General features: G+C 43.1%; 1 protein-coding gene across 1 annotated transcript in view; it reads left to right on the top strand.

The window, feature by feature from the left end:
* The window catches only part of MAP3K21 (mitogen-activated protein kinase kinase kinase 21), a 55,717-nt gene extending 35,276 nt beyond the window's left edge, over window positions 1-20,441 (top strand). The window contains exons 5-10 of the mRNA XM_047761251.1: window positions 221-461; window positions 8,009-8,131; window positions 12,386-12,536; window positions 13,130-13,227; window positions 16,093-16,875; window positions 18,962-20,441. Coding sequence (XP_047617207.1) covers window positions 221-461; window positions 8,009-8,131; window positions 12,386-12,536; window positions 13,130-13,227; window positions 16,093-16,875; window positions 18,962-19,392 — 1,827 coding nt within the window. The 3' untranslated portion in view covers window positions 19,393-20,441. The remainder of the gene's footprint in view (window positions 1-220; window positions 462-8,008; window positions 8,132-12,385; window positions 12,537-13,129; window positions 13,228-16,092; window positions 16,876-18,961) is intronic.
* The last annotated feature ends 2,821 nt before the right edge of the window (window positions 20,442-23,262 follow it).

Raw genomic sequence — 23,262 nt, 5'->3', positions numbered from 1 at the left:
AGGTGAAGAGAGAGAGATGTTACAATTGGGTCTAAAAAAGTGCGATGTCTCTTTTGTGATCAATCATAAAAGTAGAAGAGCCTGTTGGAGCCCATGGCCAGGCCTGGTGTAAGTCTTCAGGTCTAGCCTGTCTCAGCTGCAGAGGGGGATCTTGGGAGAATGGTGGTGGAGCTTCAGGGGCGCATGACAGCCCGAGGTGACCGGCCTGTCCCCTGTGCAGGAGCTGCGGTCCCGAGAGGAGGAGCTGATGAGGGCCGCCCTGCAGCAGAAGTCACAGGAAGAGCTGCTCAGGCGGCGGGAGCAGCAGCTGGCCGAGCGGGAGATCGATGTGCTGGAGCGCGAGCTTAACATCCTCATCTTCCAGCTGAACCAGGAGAAGCCCAACGTCAAGAAGAGGAAGGGCAAGTTCAAGAGAAGCCGCTTAAAGCTCAAAGATGGGCATCGAATCAGTTTACCTTCAGGTACGTCCCGTCCCCAGGCTTCCTGAGACCTGTGTGCTCCCCTCCCACCTTCGTCGCCGTCTCCTCAGGCCTGGGGAGTGGAATTGTAAAGCACTGCGTGGATATCTTCACCTCTTGCTTCAGCCTGAGGCCGTAGCATGATGACCTCACGCGTTTTCTTATAAACCCCGTAGGGGTGTGTCACATCTACCCCAAATGTCCTCTCTCGTAATGGAGTCATTGATTTACGCCTTTTGAAACCGAAGCGGAAATTCCTCCTTAGCTGATTGCACTGAACCTGCCTTCCACCACGTGGTGAACATCCAGAGCAGAAGGTCGCTGTTTCGTCACTAAGTTTATGGCTTCTACAAGGAGCTATAAATTAAATTACAGCGACAACAGTTTTGTTTTATGTAAAGTATGTATAAACTGTCTTGTAAAAATCCTGGAAGCCTTGCTGCATACTGTGACACTAGGTTACTGCCCAGGTCCTCAGCTGATCAGAAAATTGCTGGTATGGGGCAATCAGGAGTGTGCATGGTCCCCGTTACTGATGATGTGGTTTGATGAGGTGAGAACAGACTGTGGGTCCTCATTCATTTTACCTTTGACCTCTCTGGGAACAAAAAAGGAACTTTTCCTTGTTCTCTTCTAATGTTTGCTTTTAGCCAGAGTGTAAGTGGAAGGACCACTGCCTGGGATGTCTCATGTCAGATATAATTTAAAACAGTCTCTTTTCTTTATGATGAGGCTTCTACTCTCCAGTCTAGAGGACAGAAAAGTTCCAGGAGGCCCTTGGTGTGAGTTTGCTCCTCTGGTCCCAATACCAGCGTTCCTCTGTGTTGTCACCATGTTACCATAATTAATGTTCATTGATTCCCTTGGGAAACTTTGGAGGGGGAGCTAATTAGAAACTAATGGAAAAATAAACTTGGGAGAAACAAATCATTCCAGTGATTCTTTCATCTTCATGGGAGAGTGATTAAATAAAATACCTCAGCATTCCTGAGGTGCTGCTTCTCAAAGGTGACTTAGCGAATGCCTTGCACTGAATATATGCCACTGTTCTTGCTAGGGTTATATTATTCCCGAATTGTATTATTTTTCTCTATCAGAGACTAGAGGGGTTATTTTAGTGTTACATTTATCTACCTTGTGCCACTTCATAAAAGATTCTAGTTAAAACAACCCCCCCCCAAAAAAAATCTACTACTGTAATCCTAATCCATTTTGAAGGAATGAAATGGCACCTCTGCAATTCAGGGTGGCAGTTTCCTCTCCTGTCCAGAAGAGGACGCTGTACTGTGGTGATACAGGAGGTACCACTATGGAAACTCTTTCTCATTAGAATCGCCCAACTCTCCATCCCCCCACCACACACACACACACACACACACACACACACACACACACGTGCATGCTAGCACACTCACACATACACATGCATATGCAAATATATGCACACACCCTTACACACACATACATACACATACACCACCCCCCCACACAGTACTTGCACAGTATCCCAAAGCAGGACACACATACAAAGAGCCAAAGAAAAGAATGATAACTATAAAAATAATTATTTTTCTCCTTCAGGAATTTTGCTCTGAAGAGAAAGTAATTATGTGTATGTTAAGGTCAGGGGAGTTAGCTGACTCCAATACTATCATCTATTAGAGAATTCTTTGCGTTACCAGATTTTTGTACTATTTAATGGTATGTCATCAAGGAAGAAATGGCTGAGAGGTGGTGGATTGAAGGGGGGTGACCCATTCCTTCCAGGACACCGAATGACCAAACCCCTTTTGCAGGCTTCTTCCCTTGTGTAACTAGCTTAAAGAATTTCTCAGAAACCTTTGAGACACCTACAAATTAGCCCTTAACGTTTATGCCTGCAGGTCTTTCAAAAATGTTATTGCATGTGAGTAATTATCAAATTATTATAATATTGCCCTTCAGAATCATTGATGTGAGCTTTTAACTTCTGGCTCTTCGTAGCTATGGTGACTTACTGCTAGAAAACTCAAATGTAATTATTTCTGCCAGCAGCCCTGCTGTGTTACCACATAGAGAAGATAAATGCTTATCAAATGAGGTGGCGTAATCTGCGATTTGGTAAATTATACTTTGTGCATTCTTGGCATTTCTTGGAGTTTGTAGGAAGGGAAAGAATGATCGTGGCAGATATTTTTATATTGCTTCCCCTTGACATCACTCCCTCTGTATTAGGTTTATCTGGAATGAAAGTTGTGTTTTTAGAACACAGGAAACAGGACAGAGAGGTTTTGAAGCTTTCAGGAGTCGGCGTGTCTCCAGAGAAGGGGTGTGCTAACTTCAGCCACTTCCCAAGTGCTGGAGTGTGAGCGAGTGTGTGTTTGTGGGGGTGAGGGAGCCCTGTGAGGACTCTAGAGAACACTGCCTTTCAGCCTGAAAATGATGACTGCTGCTGAGTCGCATCAGTGTCCTGAATGAAACAGAAATATTGAGGTGAAGATACAAGCTCAGGTTGTACTCAGCAGCCTGCGGACCACATGATAACCGGCCACAGGCAAATACCTTGAGAAGAATTCTAGCCAATGAAAAGCTGGACATCAGCCAGGGCCCCTTAACAATTCAGCCTAAGATTTCTTTTTTTTTTTTTTGTCTTTTTTGTCTTTGTTGTTGTTGTTGTTGTTGTTGCTATTTCTTGGGCCGCTCCTATGGCATATGGAGGTTCCCAGGCTAGGGGTTGAATTGGAGCTGTAGCCACCGGCCTACGCCAGAGCCACAGCAACTCGGGATCCAAGCCGAGTCTGCAACCTACACCACAGCTCACGGCAACGCCGGATCGTTAACCCACTGAGCAAGGGCAGGGACCGAACCCGCAACCTCATGGTTGCTAGTCGGATTCGTTAACCACTGCGCCACGACGGGAACTCCAGATTTCCTTTTTTAAAAAACAATTTTTTATTAAAGTATAATTGATTTACAGTGTTCTGTCAGTTCAGCTTGGGTTTTCCTAAATGTATAACTGAGACAGAATTAATCTTTCCCTGTTTTATAGGGACAAGGAGGTTTATAATAAAGACTTTTATTTATGCTTAAGTAGTGCCCTCCCCCACCCCAAGTGAAAGTATTTAGATGTTTTTCGGAAGACCAGACTCACTCTGAATCATACGTCTTGTTAAAATCTAGTCTTATGTCTCTGAGACGTGTCCTGCCCACAACCTTTCCTGATGGTTCCCTGACGGGTCCCTGGTGTCTCTTCTCCCGTCGTTTGTTCCCGGGATCTGCTACCCAGATGCAGAGGCTTGGTTCCGTGTTCTAATTCTGAGGCCCACAAGAGCATGCCTGCCTTCTGCTCTGGACTGGAGGCTCCTCCTGCTGTCAGAACTCGGAGATGGTGGCTCACCAGGTTAAGGATCCGCATGATCGCTGCTGTGGTGCAGGTTCGATCCCTGGACCGGGAACTTCACATGCCACCGGCACAGCCGCCCCCCGCCCCCCCAAAAAAACAAATCTCATGGAGAATGTGCTTCTGCAGTGTTAGGGACAAATCACAGGCCCAGTTGAACCTTTAAGCACTTCAGTCTAAATGAATTGCTCCAGTCCTGATTTCTGGAGTTCCTGTTGCAGCTCAGCGGATTAAGAACCTGAATAGTATCCATGAGGATGAGGGTTCAATCCCTTGCCTTGCTCAGTGGGTTAAGGATCCGATGTTGCCTGTGAGCTGTGGTATAGGTCACAGACATAGCTTGGATCTGGTGTTGCTGTGGTCGTGATATAGACCGGCAGCCGTAGCTCCAATTCCACCCTTAGCTTGGGAACTTCCATATGCCTCAGGTGTTGCCCTAAAAAGAAAAAAAAAATTCTTATCTCTGGATAAGACTATTGCTTTCTTTTCCTTTCCCCTCCCCCCGGTTCAGTCAATCATCTGTCCTGATGAACTGCTTTCTTGCATTCATTCCTTCCTTTACTTAAACTGCTCTGCCCAGTCACATCTTCCTGCCTTCCTTACACGGCAGGCAGACGAGGCCCCCCATCTGGCACTTTATTTCCATTTGCTCTGTCTTCCAAACCACCCTTCACCTGCTGTCTGTTTCTCAGCAGTTAACTTGAAGCACCTTTGCCAAATCTTGGACACTTTTTTCATTCAACAAATGAATGAAAGCACCTTTGCCAAATCTTGGACACTTTTTTCATTCAACAAATGAATGAAAGGACCAGGGGTTATGATAAAATAAACATAATCTATGCCCTCATGTTACTTATCTTCAGCATAGAAGACATTCATTCAGCACAGGTTTATTACTAAACATCTTTTCCTGGGTGCAGCCCTGTGCCTGTTTGGAGGGGATGTCCTGGTGATGGTAACTGACAGCTCCGCCCATAAAGAGCTGACCGTGTATGACATCATTAAGATGATACTTAAACAAATGCTTATTTTTTTGCCATAATTATTTGCTACTGTGACTACAGTGATTAGCAGGGAGATGTCTCCTGGTCTAAGGAGCTTCCTCAGGGAGTAACATTTAAATAGAAACTTGAAGGAAGCGGGAATTTACCAAATATGAGGGGAAGCAAAAGAACAAGCAGGGAGCACCTGCAAAGAAATTTGGTTCCTTTCAGGAATGGGAAAAAGACTGATGTGGCTTGATGCTGCACCCCGAGCCAACTCCAGCTTCCCACCTGTTCTCTCGAGCCCACCAACTAATGCTTTATACACGTTTAAATACTTGAAAAGAAGATTTTTCTGACGTGTGAACATTGCACAAAATGTAAACCGCAGGGTCCAGAGCAGAAATTGCCCTGGGGCGCCCTTACTTATGTGTTTGTATGATGCTCTTCGCCTCTGTCCACTGAGCATATGGCCCATATGAAATGCCATAGAAATTAAAGTGTTCGTGTGGCTACTTCTTAGGAAGAGTCTGCTGGTCCCTGGTCTAACCACAGCGGGAGTGATGGGAGAGCAGGGTAAGATGCAGCTCGAGGGGCACAACGATCCCAGACTCAGATCTGCAGGGGGTTGTAGTGTATGTTATGATTTCGACCTATAACAAGAGCTGTGAGAAGCCTTTGAAGGACTTTAAGCAGGGGAGTGACGGGCATGCATTTTTTCAAGTGGCTGCTGTGAGGCAGACCAGGGAGTGCAAATGGAGATGCTGAAAGATGGATCGAGGAGTTGTAACAGCCTTAGTGTGAAATGATGGTGGCAGCAGAGGTGGACACAACAGAAAGTGACATCAACGTGGATTAAGCATTTACCGTGTCCTGACCCCTGTACTAAGTATTTTCTGTATACTTCCTTGTATTTAATTTTTCCTAGCTGTCCTATGAATTAAGAATAATTATTTTTTAACTGCAAAACTATGAAATAGGAATAATTACTTTTTTCCATTTTTGTTAATGAAAATGCTGTGACTTAAAAGAGATTAACTTACTTTCTTGAAACTCTAGTAAATGGCAAACTGGGGTTCATATCTGGAGTTTTCTAACTCCAGAACTGAGCTTATACATTTCTTAACTCTAAGAAGAATATATAACAGAATTTGCAAGGTATTTTATGTTTGGTTGGATATGGAAGGTCAGGGTAAAGACAATGTCAAGAAAAATTGCAGATTTCTAGCATGAGCGATTAGATGGGTATCTTGCCTACCAAACTCCCAACTCCTCATTTCAAACACCAGGTGGTTCTTTAAAATATAATTTTCAAAAAGGCAAATTATAACTCTCTTGAAAATGTGAAGTGAACATGTATCAAAGATTTTATTCAGGAGTTCCCTTCGTGGCTCAGCAGTTAATAAGCATGACTAGTATACATGAGGATTCAGGTTCAATCCCTGGCCTCGAGCTGTGGAGTTCCGGATCTGGTGTTGCTATGAGCTGTGGTGTACATCACAGACACAGCTTGGGTCCTGAGTTGCTGTGGCTGTGGTGTAGGCCAGCAGTGTAGCTCCAATTTGACCCCTAGCCTGGGAACTTCCATATGCCGCAGGTGCAGCCCTAAAAAGCAGAAAATAAAAATAGAAATAAATTTTTAATTAAAAAAAGATTTTATTCAATTTTCTTTTTTTTTTTTTTTGGTCTTTTTAGAGCCGTTCTCATGGCATATGGAGGTTCCCAGACTAGGGGGTCAAATCAGAGCTGCAGCTGCTGGCCTAACCACAGCCACAGCCACGCCAGATCCAAGCCACATCCAAGCCACATCTGCAACCTACACCACAGCACACAGCAATGCCGGATCCTTAACCCATTGATAGAGGCCAGGGATTGAACTGTGTCCTCATGGATACTAGTCAGATTCTCTGAGTCACGACGGGAACTCCTGTTCAACTTATTAATTAATGAGGGAACCAGTTAAAATTGGTTCACATGAGAATTTGAGGAGCTAAGTATAAATGGTCAATTTAATAAAGAAATGTTAGCAGGATACTGCTAGGTTACACCCAGACCTGGTTAATGCCCAGTGTGGCAATAAACCATAACCTTCAGGATATTCTTTTAACACCCAAACAGAAATCATTTGCATCATCACTACACAGAATCTACAAGTTAACCTCTGCCCCTCCTGAGTTGTAAAAATAGCCCAGTCAGTAGAAAGTCAGTCAGAGGTTAAGCTCAGTACTGCACTGAATGAACACCCGGTAATTTCTTTTACCTGCCTCTTAAGTTTTCGGTAGTTTTTCTGACAGTTTACAGAGTCTTCCCAGACACTCTCCTCTGTCCTGTGGTGATATTCCTTTTCTTTCACGTATTCCCATAATTCTTGGCATCTCTCTGGCATGACAGCTCCCCTGTATTATATTTAAGTGATAGTACCCATCACGTGCAGGTACCTAGACGCCAAAATGCTTTTAACTGTAGGAGAGGGGAGTTTCCCTTGACCCTGGCTGAGTCTGAAAATTAAACTGACAAAGACAGATCAACAGGGGAAAGCCCCAAAATCTCTTAAATACACGTTTCTCTGACATGGGAGCCTGTGTAAGGAAATGACCCAAAGGCACAGGCCTGGACGTTTCCATGCTAGGTTGATGAAAAGTGGACAGTCGTGTAGAAATGTGATAGCTAAGGAGTACATGTTGGGGGAGCGTGTCCCAACCCCCACATAATGCACGTTTTCTGTTGTAATCACCACAGCTCCCCCGGCTCCACGAAAACTGGCTCAGAGCAGCTCCTTACTAGCTTGGGGTCCATCGTTTGTTGGTGACAGAACCAGGACTCCTTTAAACGCAGGTGTCCCCTATTTCAGTTTTGTTTCATCTGTGTCAGACTGAAGGAAGCTAACTTTCTTCCCAGAAGAGTCGAGCTCTACAGGAACTCAGTAATATTTCCTTTCCTGGTGAGCGTGTATGTGGTCTCACTGTGCCTAACGCACCATGAGTCTGAGTCATCACTCATGGACTTGAACCTGGATGGAAGATAAGTAAGAAGGGGAACAGTATTCCCAAGATAGACCATACTCTTCCTGTCTGGCAATTTCTGTATTTATTGCCCTTTGCAAAAGATGGGCTGCAAAAAGAACCTAAAATCATGGAATCTCAATTCTCTCTCTCTTTCTCTCTTTTTTTTTTCCCCACATCCAACAGACTTCCAGCACAAAATCACGGTGCAGGCCTCCCCCAACCTGGATAAACGGAGGAGTTTGAACAGCAGCAGCTCCAGCCCGCCCAGTAGCCCCACCGTGATCCCACGACTCCGAGCTATACAGCGTAAGCTCTCTCCCCAGAACAGGGGCCCCTGGGTGGAATTCTGCAGCTGACTGACATGGATTCAGCTTCAGCAGACATGTTTTTATAGCTCATTCTTAAGCATGTGATGTTTTGTAGGTGTCACAACTCTTTGGAAAGCAGAAGTTGGCTTTATGTTCCTTAGTCTTGTTTTCACAATAAATGATCTTTAGAGGCTGTACAGTGGATGATATGACCAGGCCACAGAGTAGAAAGTGAAATCGTATCTTGAGACATTTTGTTCAGTGCTTATATGCAAAGTTTGCATGACCTAATTATATCAGTAGCATATTAATGGGTATTTTGGAAAATGGAATTGGGATTTCAAGGCTACTTCCATTTGTTTTGTTGTTTTGTAAAGAAAAAAAAATCTCACTTTTGAGATTTAGCTTTAATTTGGTCTATATTGACCAACTTAATACAGATGGTCCCCCATTTATGATGGTTCAACTTAGGGTTTTTTTGTTTGTTTGTTTGTTTTATGATGGTACAAAAGTAGCAGCCATACTTCAGATTTGGAGTTTTGATCTTTTCCTGGGCAGGTGACAGGCTGTCAGATCCTCTCATGATGCGGAGCAGGGACAGCTGCAGCCCCCAGTCAGCCCGCGATCACGAGGGGAAACTACCATACACCTACGACCCCTCTGTACCCACATCACCACTGTGTTTCTCACTTTCAGTACAGTATTCAAATGAATTACGTGTGGTAGTCGACTTGGTTATAAAGCGGCTTTGCCTTACAAGATTTTGTCTGACTACAGACAGTGTGCGTGTTCTGAGCACGTTTAGGGTGGGCTGGGCTGAGCCATGATGTTCACCAGGTCAGGTGTGCCAAATACGTCTTCAGCTTACGATATTTTCAACTTCTGATGGGTTATCAGGGTGTAACCCCATCAGAAGTCGAGGAAGATCTGTCCTTCAAAATACCATCTTTGTATTTTGGTTTAAGAGGATTCAGCCCAGTGCAAAAATACATCTGCTGATTCCTCTGGCATCCTCCCTAGGTGAGAGTTTCAGTTAGACCCTGAATCAGAGTTTAGTGGAATGAGATAAAAATTGATTTTTTTTTCAAAAGTGAATCCATATAAACCCCAAAAGTAGTCTAAGCAAAAGAAGAATGCATTTAATATGTATGTGTGTGAGTAATCTGTAATCAGCCTAAGTTGTCATGTCAAATAATTTACATTCTCTCTTTTCTCTATCAAACGTAATTCTCCACTGCTTATTATCTTTATTTAGAGGGAGATTTTTCAGAATATTTTCCATAATCAGCCTGCAGTCCATTTCTCTTTTTCTTTTCTTTTTTTTTTTTTATGTTCCCCTTTTGGTAGTGAAAACCTTGACACCAGTAGAGATTTTTTTTAAAGCTTCTAGGATACCAGTTTACTCACCATTAAAGGGAAGTAATCTAAATAAATGTATAATTCTAGAACTTAAAGTACTATCATTTAATATAACTAATTTCTCTTCCTGAGAATGCCCTTTTCAAAGCCAAGCTTTGTACCTTGCCTTTGCCTGGAAGGTGTAAGGGCTTCGTGAAAGGGACATAAAAAAGGAGTTTCTGTTGTAGCTCAGTGGGTTAAGAACCCAAGATAGTGTCCATGAGAATGCGGGTTCGATCCCTGGCCCCAGGTTAAGGATCCGGCATTGTCATAAGCTGTGGTATAGGTCGCAGACGTGGCACAGATGTGTAGTGTAAGCCGGCAGCTGCAGCTCTGATTCGACCCCTAGCCCAGGAACTTCCATATGCCACGAGTGCGGTCCTAAAAAGACAAAAAAAAAAAAAAACAAAAAACACCTCATTTCCTTTGAATGTTGAGTCAGCTTCCATTGTCTGAGGGTGTTGCCATCTAGCTGTTCTCCTCCTGAAGGACATCTGGGCTGCTTCCAGGTTATAATGTGGCAGTTGTGAATGTAGATGCTTTAAAGATTCATGTGTGGGGTTTCATGTGGACATCAGTTTCCACCTTCTTGGCACACACACCAAGGAGTGGGGTTGTTGGATTGTATGTTTATTTAGTTCTTTAAGAAACGGCCACAAAATAAAAGGTCCAATGGACATGAAGTGCTCAGAACAGTGTCTTACCATGGTCAGCGCCCTGCTTGAGTTGGCCATTGCTGTGATGGTCATCATTATTCTTATTCTGAAGTTCTTTGCGGCCTTGGGGGTTTCTGCCTGATTCTGTCTCTTCCACATAAGTATGTAGTTATTGTGAGGATCTGGCCTCACAGCAGGTCAGGTACACATACACATGCATCTGATTCAGGGGATGGATGGCCTCTCACCAGGCGTCGTAGATGAGGTCTGGTATGTTGCCCTGGAGCAGCCACGGGGAAACGTTGAGTAAACTTGAGTGAGAAAAACTGATGCTGAGAGCATTGTAAGAAGCAAAAAAAAAAAAATCTGGAATTAAGGGAAGGGGTAATTACACGCATTGAGCAGCATGGGAATCATTTCAGAGAAATCAAACAAAAAAAGATTATCCTGGACACAGTGGAAAGAATACCAGCGTAGGGTCTCTTGTAGAGTAGCGGGTTAAGGATCTGGTGTTGTTGGATCATATGGTAGCTCTGTATTTAGTTTTCTGAGATCCCTCCATAATGTTTTCCATAATGGTTGTACCAGTTTACATCCTGAAGTCTGGGTTTATTACCTTCTCCTCTGTATGGATGTGTGGATGTGCACGTGTATGCCTAAAGACTTAATTTTTTTTTTTTTGTCTTCTTAGGGCTGCATCTACAGCATATGGAGGTTCCCAGACTAGGGGGTCAAATCAGAGTTGCGGCTGCTGGCCTACACCACAGCCACAGCAGTGTGGGATCCAAACCACATCTGAGAACTACGCCATAGCTCATGGCAATGCCGGATCCATAATCCACTGAGCAAGGCCAGGGATCAAACCTGCAGCTTCATGGATGCTAGTCAGATTTGTTTCCACCAAGCCACAACGGGAATTCCTCATAAACATTTTTTTAATATAAATGCATTATGTAAACTTTATATATTATTTCTCTCTACTTTATTTTATGTGGATATTTTTATCCACTGCAGATATGTCATAATGTTGTGTTTTCAGAACCTCTGGTGTGTGTCAGGGTTGTTTTCCGAGTAATAACAGCCACTCTCCCCAGTGATTCTCAAGGCAGCTGCTAGTTACGGAGAGGCCAGAAGGCTGGCACGTATGTGTGTCAGCAGCATGTGGCTCTTAAACATGGATAGAAACTCCCTGTGAGGCACCACAAGATGGGGGGAAACTTACTTATGTTCAGATTTTAACAGGTAATTGTAGTCAGTTATGATGACTAATGAAAAATTGGCTTAAATTCCAATTTTAAAGTGTAACTTTGAAACTATACTTCAATAAAAAAAAAATTTAGGAAGAGTTCCTGTCGTGGCACAGTGGTTAACGAATCCGACTAGGAACCATGAGGTTGCAGGTTCGGTCCCTGCCCTTGCTCAGTGGGTTAACGATCCGGCGTTGCCGTGAGCTGTGGTGTAGGTTGCAGACGCGGCTCGGATCCCGCGTTGCTGTGGCTCTGGCGTAGGCCGGTGGCTACAGCTCCGATTCGACCCCTAGCCTGGGAACCTCCATATGCCGCGGGAGCGGCCCAAGCAATAGCAACAACAACAACAACAACAACAACAAAAAAAAAAGACAAAAGACAAAAAAAAATTTAAAAATGCAGTACTCTATAAATCAACTATACTTTTTTTTTTTTTTTAAAGTACCTTCATTCCTTAGGTTCAAAACTTTGATTTGGTTAAAAAATTAGGTGCTAAGTGTGTTTTAAGTGTTCAATGTGACTTTTTTTTCCTCAAATAAAACAAAATCCTAACTGTCACATAATATTGACTTTTTTTCCCCCAGCATTTTGTTTTCTTCCTTTTTTAAATAAATATTTTTTTGGTTAAAGTATAGTTGATTTACGATATTGTGGCAATTTCTGATGTACAGCAGAGTGCCCCAGGCATAACGTTAAATACATAGATGAATAAATAATCAACTTTTTACTGCTAATTTACCTTGAATGTGTGTCTTTTCGTTTACTCTACTTCTGTTGCTGTTACCATTAGAGAAAGAAGTTTGCCATCGATAGGGTGAAGAAAGTCATTTCTTCTTTGTTTTCATGTTTCTTAATAGTTTACATGTTTTCAGAAGATAGTTTTACAGCTGATCTGATTCATTTTAACTTAAAAACTTTTTAACTGGTTAATGAGCAATGCTGTCTGTCTAGTGACCTCAGATGAAAGCAATAAAACTTGGGGAAGGAACACGGTCTGTCGACAAGAAGAATTTGAAGATGTAAAAAGGAATTTCAAGAAAAAGGGTTGTACCTGGGGACCAAATTCGATTCAAATGAAAGAGAGAGCTGATTGCAAAGAAAGGTGAGTGTGTGGCTTCTGGTGGCATTACAGTGTGTAGTGTCTTTTTTTTTTTAGGGCCACACCCATAGCATATGGAGGTTCCCAGGCTAGGGGTCAAATTGGAGGTACAGTGTCAGCCTACGCCACAGCCACAGCAACATAGGATCTGAGCTGCTTCTGTGACCTACACCACAGCTCATGGCAACGCTGGATCCTTAACCTACTGATCAAGGCTGGGGATCAAACCCGCAACCTCATGGTTACTAGTCAGATTTGTTTCTGCTGCGCCACAATGGGAACTCTAAGGGCACTGTCTTTTAAATATTTCAATGGCTGGGCTTAACTTTTTAAAAGCATTTAGAATAATGCAGAGATACCTGAATATGCATCTAACTTCCGAATGAGTTCATCATCCTCAGTTAACTATTATTAGTTAAGCAGTTAAAAAAAGTCTGTCTCATGTTAAGGGTTTATTTGTATTCTGCTGAGTTCTTTTAAAACAGAGTACAAATGTTTTTCTTTAACGAAAAATATTGTTGACCTGTATCCTCCAAAACCTAATTTGTGTATCACGTGGTTCTATTATCTCAAAATAAAACATTTTTCTCTTCTAGAATAAGACCTCTCTCAGATGGCAACAGCCCTTGGTCAACTGTCTTAATAAAAAATCAGAAAACTGTGCCGTTGGCTTCTTTATTTGTGGACCAGCCAGGTAAATGTGCGTCGGGAAGTAGAATTTGTTTGAATTAGGAGTTCCCTTTGTGGCTCAGCGGTTAACAAACCCGATTAGGATCCATGAGGATGCAGGTTCGATCCCTGGCCTTGCTCAGTGGGTTAAGGATCCAGCATTGCCGTGAGCTGTGGTGTAGGTCACAGATGCAACTCGGATCCCAAGTTTGCTGTGGCCGTGGCGTAGGCCGGGAGCTGTAGCTCCAATTCGACCCTTAACCTGGGAACCTCCATGTGCGTGGGGTGCAGCCCTAAAAAGCAAAAAGAAAAAAGAAAGAATTTGTTTGAGTTAGACTTGGCCTCTGAGCGTTCCAGGAGCTTTGCTGTAACAGTCTCTTACGTTGCTCAAGTAACGTAGGGAAACTTAACACTGCATGTAGTGGGTAGTCAGATCGCTGTGCTAAGCTCAGAAGTTACATTCTGTCCTATCAGCCTTCGTGGTGGAAAGTAATTAGGCTCCACATCATTTATTAGGAACTTGTTAACTCCTGTTCTTTACCAGAAAAAGTAGTATAATTAATTATATACAACTAATTGATTTAGCATAGGAGGTAGTAAGTATGAACATTTACAGGCACCCTGAAATTCTGCTGCGATTAAGGGGTAGTCTCCTGGCTATATTCCCACCCTGTGACCTGGTGAAATGCCATCAGCAGGTTATCTATGGAAAACTGCTGCTGGAGAGTTTTACATTGGAATCTCTAATTTAAATGATTCATGATTGTTTTCAACATTCAGTATTCCTATTTGATATTCAGATATTACAAGTTTGAGGAGATATGGAAATGGTTGGAAATTTTCAATGATTGTTTTCCTCAAAGAAAAGAAAATTGGGGAGTTCCAATTCTCAGCAGGTTAAGAACCCAACATAGTGTCTGTGAGGATGCAGGTTCCATCCCTGGCCTCCCTTAGTGGATTAAGGATGCAGTGTTGCTGCAAACTGTGGTGTAGGTCTCAGACTCCGCTCAGATGTTGCGTTGCTGTGGCTGTGCCGTAGGCCGGCAGCTGCAGCTCTGTTTCCACCCCTAGGCTGGGAACTTCCATATGCCTGCTACAGGTGTAGCCCTAAAAAAATTTTTATTAAAACAAAAGGAAATTGGTCCTTATCCTTGACAGTTTAAGACAGCCCTGTGATACGATGGCCAAATGAAACATATTTTAGCAAAATATAACTTGTTAAATTTATCATCTGAGCTATGCCCAGTTTTACAAGTACATGATCACTCACCACCCACGTCTAGTTTTCTTCCTCTATGTTATCACGAGCAGAAGATTTGGGCCTAAGTATCTCCATGAATACGTCCGGGTGCCCACAAGACAGGTGCTCTGAAATTCCTGGCACGTGCTTTCGGTTGTCAGATGCATCCTTGTGTTCTGAATCTTTCTTGCCCATGAAGGCAAGAAGTCCTCTCATTATACCCTGCAGTGCATCGTCAGACATCGTTGGAGAACTAACAAAGAATAGTGAATAGTAATAAAACTGTCATTTCTGTAGGATGTGTTTCCTTATTTACAACTGTTTATCCAGAGAGAGGGATCCATCAGAGAAGTACTTCTGCTTTTTTCCCCTTAATTTTTTTATTCTTTCTTAGACTCTGTCAATCCTACTAACTCCTCCTCCCCTGGGGAGTCAGAGAAAGTAAAGTGATTTATAGTCATTTATCTGATCGACTCGGCTGGGTTTCCTTAAGTCAGCTCTTGAGTTCACTTGAGCAGTCAGTGAATACAAGGCTTATACTGTCTGTCCTGCCTGAAGGTACCCCTCAGGTTCCATCCATGTGGCCCCATCCTTCTGTGTGTCCAGGTCTCAGCCCAAGCGTTTCCTGGAAGCCCCTTCTGACGTGGTATCTTGCCGCATCCTTGTCTCGGCACCCATTTTCATGTATTCACAGATCTCTCATCTGAAATTCTGCATGGACACTTATAATGTATGTGTTCTTTGTCACCTCCAAATTAGAATGTCAACTCCACGATGGCCAAGCTTTTACCTGTTTTGTTCACCCCACCCCTCCCAGGGCCTGGCCTGTAGTGTCTGCTGAGTGCCTGTGCAAGTCCGAAGAGGACTCTTTGACCCGATGTGGATGGATATTGACTGTATTCACCTTGGTTTGGGGGCTGCAAATGCCTGCCCTCAGTCATGGGAAGATGGGGAGAGATTATGACAATTCAGGGGAACGTATGTGGTACTTATCAGTAAAGGAAACATTCAGTGTACTTTAAAACCTGTGGCTTTTACTTATCAACAGCATTTACCCTCTTTTTTCTTTCTTTCTTTTTTTTTTCCTTTTTCATTTTATGGCCTCACCTGTGGCCCTGCGGCACATAGAAGTTCCCAAACCAGGGACTGAGTCTGAGCTGTAGCTGCAGCAACACCTGATCGTTTAACCCACTGCACTGGGCCGAGGATCAAACTTGCACCTCCATAGCAACCCAAGCCACTGCAGTCAGAGTCTTAACCTACTGTGCCATGGTGGGACCTACAACCCTTTTTTTTTTTAGCTTTTTTTCAATTTGGTCTCTTTTATTTTTTTTTTTATTTTATATTTTTTTAGGGCCTCACCCATGGCATGTGGAGGATCCCAAGCTGAATCGGAGCTGCAGCTGCCATCCCACACCACAGCCACAGCAACACTGGATCCAAGCCATGTCTGCAACCTACACCACAGCTCACGCCAATGCCAGATCCTTAACCCACTGAGCGAGGCCAGGAATTGAGCCCCATCCTCATGGATACTAGTTGGGTTCTTAACCCACTGAGCCACAATGGGAACTCCTGTTTTACAGTGTAGTCTAAACAGATTTTCCTGTAAGATGGTACTAGCGTGTGTGTATTTATACCTCTCTTCAGGTGTCTGTGAAGAGACAAAGCCTGCCTCTGATGGACTGGAACACAGAAAACCAAAGCAGATAAAATCACTGAGTCAAGCCTATGTTGATCTACCTCTTTGGAAAGATGGCCAGAGAGAGAATCCGGTGGAAGTGGAAAGCTGGGAGGAGGGAGTCCCTGTAAGCCCTGCCACCGGGACTCCTCAGGGGACCCCCCCAAACAGCCTGAGCAGACCCCCCCAGAGGAAGAAGCTGGAGTCTGCTTTGTATGGCTGCACTGTGCTGCTGGCATCCGTGGCTCTGGGCCTGGATATCAGAGAGCTCGCCAAAGCACAGGCCACCGAAGAACCCCCCGCCAAGGAGGAAAAGAAGAAGCGCGAGGGAATCTTCCAGTGGGCTCCAAAGCCCCGCAGCGGCGCCAGCCCCGCCATGAGGCTGCCGACCTCGGGCGAGGGGGCCAGCAGCACCCCCTCACCCACCCTGCCCAGCGCTGTGGGCCTCCTGTCCATGCCTTCTCTCTCCACCAAGTGCCTGCTGCAGACGGACGGCGAAGATGCATTCGAGAGCAGCACACGCACCCCTGGTGACCCTGACATGCCCACTCCAGCTCTTTGCCCTGGCTTTGGAGGGAGGGCTGAGGAGCCAGCCCCCATGCTAGGACTGGAGGTCGCTCGCAGTGTGTGGGGAGACCTGCCTCCTTCCTTCGTAGAACAGGCTCATGGGGACGTGCCTTCTTCTGCTTCAAAAGAGAGAGCAGCACATCACCGCCGGACCATGTCTGATGGATGTGCTTTCCAGCCCCCAGGTAGGCTGCTTTAGGGGTTACAGGTACGAAACTCCACAGTAGAGGTTAGAATGAAAAAGCGTGTGGCCTCTGATTGATTCTGTTTCCAGCAATTATATTTATAGATTTGTTCTCACTATTCACGTAGATCTTCAAATTTTACCTTACTCTTTTATTTGACTTTATCATTTGGATTCTGGAAAAAATACAATGAAACATCAGTAACATAAATACATAATAGCACATTAAAACAGAAATGTGGAGAATAACTGCCCATAGCCCCTTATGGTGGGAAGACAGTCATTTGCCTAAATCAGAACCAATAATTTAGTGGGAGAGCTGGGACTAAAAGTGCTTGTCTGAGGAGTACCCATTGTGGCTCAGTGGGTTACCAACCTGACTAGTACCCTTGAGGATGCGGGTTCAATCCCTGCCTTGCTCAATGGGTTAAGGATCTAGCGTGGCCATGAGCTGTGGTGTAGGTCACAGATGTGGCTTGGATCCTGGGTTACTGTGGCTGTGGTGTAGGCCGGCAGCTGTAGCTCTCATCTAGCCTCTCTCCTGGGAACATCTATATGCCACAGGCGAGGACCTTTAAAAAAAGCAAAAAAAAAAAAAAAAACCCTGGTGGTCATACCTCCCTTGGGGGTACCACGTCTTCTGCATCAGCCAGCCTCACTGCCCAGTTTATGTTGAGATTTGAAATCAGGGGATGTAAAAACCAAGTGGACAGTAGGCGTTGTGTGGGATTTATGTCTTTTGTACATAAAGATAATTACAACTACCTCAGATATATGTCATGGGAATTAAGTGAGGTAATGTGTATGAAAAATGCTTTTTAGATTGTAAAATATTAAGCTAGCATTGGTTATTAACATATGTTAAAACTGAAACTGCTTTCATTTGCTTTATCTTTTTCTTTATCTCTTTAAGTGCTATACCCAGACAGGATTTTTTTTTTCATATTATTGTTCATGTCTCTAGATAAAATGGCTTATTGCTTTTTTTTTTGTCTTTTTGCCTTTTCTAGGGCCGCTCCCGTGGCATATGGAGGTTCCGAGGCTAGGGGTTGAATTGGAGCTGTAGCCACCGGCCTACACCAGATCCACAGCAACGCAGGATCTGAGCCGTGTCTGCGACCCACACCACAGCTCACGGCAACGCTGGATCCCTAACCCACTGAGCAAGGCCAGGGATCTAACCCGCAACCTCATGGTTTCTAGTCGGATTTGTTAACCACTGAGCCACGACGGGAACTCCTTATTGCTCTTTTATGAAGCAATAAAGTATTGGTAATTTTTAACTGTATGTGGTGAAATCCTAGCACAATCCAATAAGAAACTTTTTTTTTAATTTGAAGCCAATTACTAGAGTGCTAATAAGTCAGTTCTTCAAAACAAGAAAAGGAAGGTATAACCTAAAAAGTAACCACTTTCATTAATTTTTTCAAACTGTCATCTGAAATTGTAGTCATATTCACCATCATTTTTAAGTCCTAATTTTAATCCAGTCTAATCATTTTGATGTCGATTCTGTTTATAAAACAATTGTAATGATCATTGTCCTGAGCATATGATGATGATGGAGCTCTTTATAGGCCCGATTTCCATAGTTTCAAGCAATCTTTCCAGTGTTGCAGTACTGTTTTGATGGTGTTTTTTTGTTTTTTGGGGTTTTTTTTTGCCTTTTCTAGGGCTGCTTCCCACGGCATATGGAGGTTCCCAGGCTAGGGGTCGAATCGGAGCTGTAGCTGCCAACCTACGCCAGAGCCACAGCAACGCGGGATCCGAGCTGCATCCGTGACCTACACCACAGCTCACAGCAAAGGCGGATCGTTAACCCACTGAGCAAGGGCAGGGATCGAACCCGCAACCTCATGGTTTCTAGTCGGATTCGTTAACCACTGCGCCACGAGGGGAGGTATGCAGTACTTTTCCATAAAAACAAACATTGTATCCTCACATGTTAAAGGCAAGGTGTGTGTTGAGGTTTTTCTGCGGAAGCTCGCTCCCAGGCGGTTACCTAAATGAGGTCATCCTGGTGGTTTTCCTTGATAACCGTCGTTTTCACTGTCCTGATCACACGCTGTCTTTGCCTTTTCAACCAGCTGGTGCCGCTCTCGTCTCAACCCCCAGAGCCTCGGAACTGCCCCCTGCGTGGGTTTGGGGGATGCCCCCCTCCTGGTCTGGACCTCACAGCGACCTGCCACGTGAGGTCCCGCCCGAAAAACAAAGAGCTATCCACTTGGTGCCTCTGCCCCGCCCCTCCTCCCAGAGAAGCCGGGTGGGTGCGTCCCCGGCCTTCCCACCACTGGGGACAGGGTCACAGCCTGCCCAGGCCGGCCCTGTGGTGGGCGGCCCAGCGCCAGCTCCCGACCAATCCCTGGGCGCCAAGGAGAGAACTAGGGCGCACGTGCCTTGCCTACTGGACGCGGACGTTGAGGGCCAGAGCAGGGACTGCACGGTGCCCCTGTGCAGGATGGGGAGCAGAGCTGGCCCACCCTCCTTGTACCAACTGGAGAAAGAATTTCTGTCTTAAGTGCCTTACGTTGTTCAAACATTTCTTCTTCTTCTTCTTCTTCTTTTTTTTTTTTTTTAAGAACAAATTAAAACAATGTGTCTACCTTGAATTGTTTCATGCTGCTGTGCTTTTAGAGCTGTGGTCATGTTACTAAAATAATAATGGATGTCTGCCTTCTCCAAAAATGTATGTGATTGCTGTTGGCTGTTTTTTCACTGGATTCTTACCTAGTAACTTGAGATACTACACGTGTGTGGAAAGCAAGAAATGTGCAACAGTGTAAAACGTTTAAGCACAATTGTAAGTGCTTGGTGTGTTCCCACTTACCTCTTTGTACGTTCGCAGACATTGTAATGGGTGTGCCATTTCTGTTTCCTTATTTCCTGTTTCCTTCATTTTCCATTTTCCCCTCATTTTTCTCATCTCTTTTTCATGTCCTTCTCTTTTTTTTGTTATTTGTGCAACAAAAAGCCAAGAATAATGTGCTATTAGTAAGTGAAGGTGTCTATTTAAATAGATTTGATGACTAAAATAGGCAGATTTCTAAACTCAGCAAAAGGCTGATAATCGATGCCCAAATCTCACCTAAAATATGCATATTTCTCCCTTTGAGAAAATTTTACTGAATATAACTTGTCAAGTTTTACTGAATGTAACTTGTCAAAATTTTATCCGTTAGAACTCCAAAATAGAATTAATTCATTTGATTGAGACCATACAGATTTTTTATTTTTTTTTTGATATTTGATTCAGATCATGCAGCTGAGAGGGGCTCACTATAGGTTCCTCCTATAGAAAGGGCCTTCCTTCATCAGTAGCCATCAATTTTGTATCCAGAAGTATACATCTTTTCTTTTTGTCATAGAATTTTTTTTAATTAATTGACGCATGTGTCATGTATTGTAAACATTTGTGTCACTTAACTTTATTTTTCTCTATTGAAATGCATATTTACCTCAGTCATCCCAAATGCTGTTAGAAACACTGCAAAGTGAAGAAACAGCAGTACTATTTAACTTTGGGGGTTTTTTGGCCACATCCATGGCATGTGGAAGTTCTTGGGAGGGTTTGAACCTGAGCCACAGCAGTAACCAAGCTGCTACAGTGACAATGCTGGATCCTTAACCCACTGCATCAAAAGGGAACTCCCTAAACATTTTTAAATAGTTATTTCGCTTTTCACTTCCCGTTGTGGTGCAGCAGAAATGAATCTATTATCCATGAGGATGCGGATTCAATCCCTGGCCTTGCTCAGTGGGTTAAGGATGTGGCATTGCTGTGGCTGTGGTATAGCCCGGCAGCCACAGCTCTGATTTTACCCCTAGCCTGGGAACTTCCACGTGCCATGGGTGCAGCCCTAAAAAAAAAAGCAAAATAAATAAAAACCTCTTAAATTGTGGATAAATGTTAGAGATCTGTTGGGTAAGATAAATTGATAGGGTAGAAAGGAGAGATACAGATTATTTTCAGATGTGGATCTATAAAATGAATCTTGGGTAGCAGATGAGGTTTTTAAATCATGTATAATTATGAGTCACTTTTATAAATCATACAGCTGTGATAAAAATAGACCCCAGAGTTATTGAGCTACTGAAATGGCTATCCAGGAGCTTGGGAAATTTGCCTGGGTTTCTTTTGTTAAATTTGTTATGCCTCTATCACTAGGGTATGGTTATTCAGATGATTGGCAATAACTATTTAAAATTTAAATGTTACTTGATATTTCATTTAAAATTTTACCTTGGCAAAGATTTACCGAATAACCAAAAGGTCCGTGATTTAAATTAAATCAGATGTGATAAAATATCTACCTATAGTAGAAGAGGAAGAAAGGAAAATTAGATTATTTGGCCATTTTGGAATATCTTAGTCATCTAACAAGTATGCCCCAGCAAAGGAGGAACAGGGCATGAAAGGATTATACTAATAGAAGCGCCTTTTGCCCCAAGGAAGACAGCCTTGTATTTAAAATGCTTGCAGCAAAATCTCAGGTACTTAATTTGTTGAGTTATGGTCTGTTCTGTGATTTGGCTTCACATTTGGGTGATTATTAACTGACGTAACAGAGATGTGGTTTCCTCAAAATTGTATTTCATTTGAAAGTGTGGTCCGCTGCATCATATTCAGTGATTTGGGGCAGGGACCTTTCCACTAAAAGTAAATAAAAGACATGCCTACAGTAACACATGAACCACAAAACAGAGAAACTGTTTTCAGTTTTGCTTCTACCAAAACATGGCTTGTATGTTTGAGTGTGTGTGGTGTGTGTGGTGTGTGAGGGTGGGGGAATGAAGTGTCTCTCTTATCCCTCTATTCTGTTCCTGTTGCTATTTAGCTTTATTTTAGTCAACTCTACATTATGATGAATTTAGAAATGAGGCTGTGTTAAAAAGATAATCATGACATAAGGACCCAATCTCCCATGGTATTACAGATAATTATTTTTGGCTGAGATCTATTGTACATTTGTGATTTTCTATGTGTATTAGTACACTTAGCAGAATCTGGTTATTTATTTTCATTTAGACATAATAACTCACTGAAAGGTAAATTAAGCTGATTACTCCTAGTCAACAATTAAGGTGCTGCCACTGCAGAGATTTAAGGCCTGGGCCTGATGTGCTGTACTATGAAGCTTTGTGACTGAACAAAATGTTTACATATGTTGTCTATTTTTTTAATAAACTTTTTTTTATAGCTCATCTGTTTGCTCAGTGGCTTTGATCGACTCCTGATGATTATGAATGTAATTGGTACTGGTTTATTTTTGTATTTAATAAGGGAAAGCATATAAATAAAGATTATTAGTAAGTCAGGTATTAATCTGCTAAATTCATTGAACTGAAGGATCATTAAATGACTCATGAGATTAAATACCTTTTTTTGAAGTATAATGAAATACTTTACTTATTTATTTATTTATTTTTGTCTTTTTAGGGCCACACCCACAGCATATGGAGGTTCCCAGGCTAGGGGTTAAATCGAAGCTATAGCCGCTGGCCCACACCACAGCCACAGCAACGTCACATCTGAGTCTCATCTGCAACCTACACCACAGCTCACAGCAATGCTGGATCCTTAACCCACTGAGCAAGGCCAGGGATCAAACCTGCGTCCTCATGGATACTAGTCAGATTCATCTTTGCTGAGCCACACCTCGAACTCCAAAATACTTTATTAAAAATGTTGTTTGCTTCATATGTGCATCAAAAACTTGCATTTCATTGTGAGAATCTTGCAACTCCCAGCTTTTCAGAAGGCACGCTTTTTGGCAGAAGGAATTACCCTATGAACTAAATCTCCATTGATGCTCCAGGATGGTAATTAATGATACATGTCAATGGTTAGCATGTTTAAAGCAGAAGAATTTCAGAAATCACCCAACATCTGGCAATTCTTGGTAAGTGAGAAAAACTTGTGTGAATTAGAAAAGCAGATGGAAACATTTCATGAAGATCCGGGCAATACCCTATCATGTGAGAGTGAGAAAAATTTAATATCCATTGTGTATCTGCTAAGTGTTAAGGACCCTACGAGGTGCCTCTGTGACACCTCCTGTAATTCTCTTTAGTAGAGTTTGTGAGGTAGGTAGTAATAGTTTCCCTGTTTCATTAGATATGAAACAGGCACAGAGAAGTTTGGTGAATTTCCAAAGACCCACCATTTACCTGTTCACACCTGTTGTAACTGTACATACAGACTAGAAGATGAAGACATCTGAAGGGTGATTTTGTAAGTGGAATCCAAAGCTAAGGTAGTTTTTCACTCATCAAAACGTTCAAAATGCTAGAAATGTTTGAGGACTTATCTAAAAGCAAAGCTAACAATGGTTAATATGGTGGGATACTTCCTAAGTAAGTGAAATGAAATAGAAGGTACTAACACCTG

The sequence above is a fragment of the Phacochoerus africanus genome, chromosome 15 (genome assembly GCF_016906955.1).
Source record: "Phacochoerus africanus isolate WHEZ1 chromosome 15, ROS_Pafr_v1, whole genome shotgun sequence".
Taxonomy (NCBI): Eukaryota; Metazoa; Chordata; class Mammalia; order Artiodactyla; family Suidae; genus Phacochoerus; species Phacochoerus africanus.
Note: the sequence above shows the minus strand (reverse complement) of the source record. Positions and strands in the feature narration are given on the sequence as shown.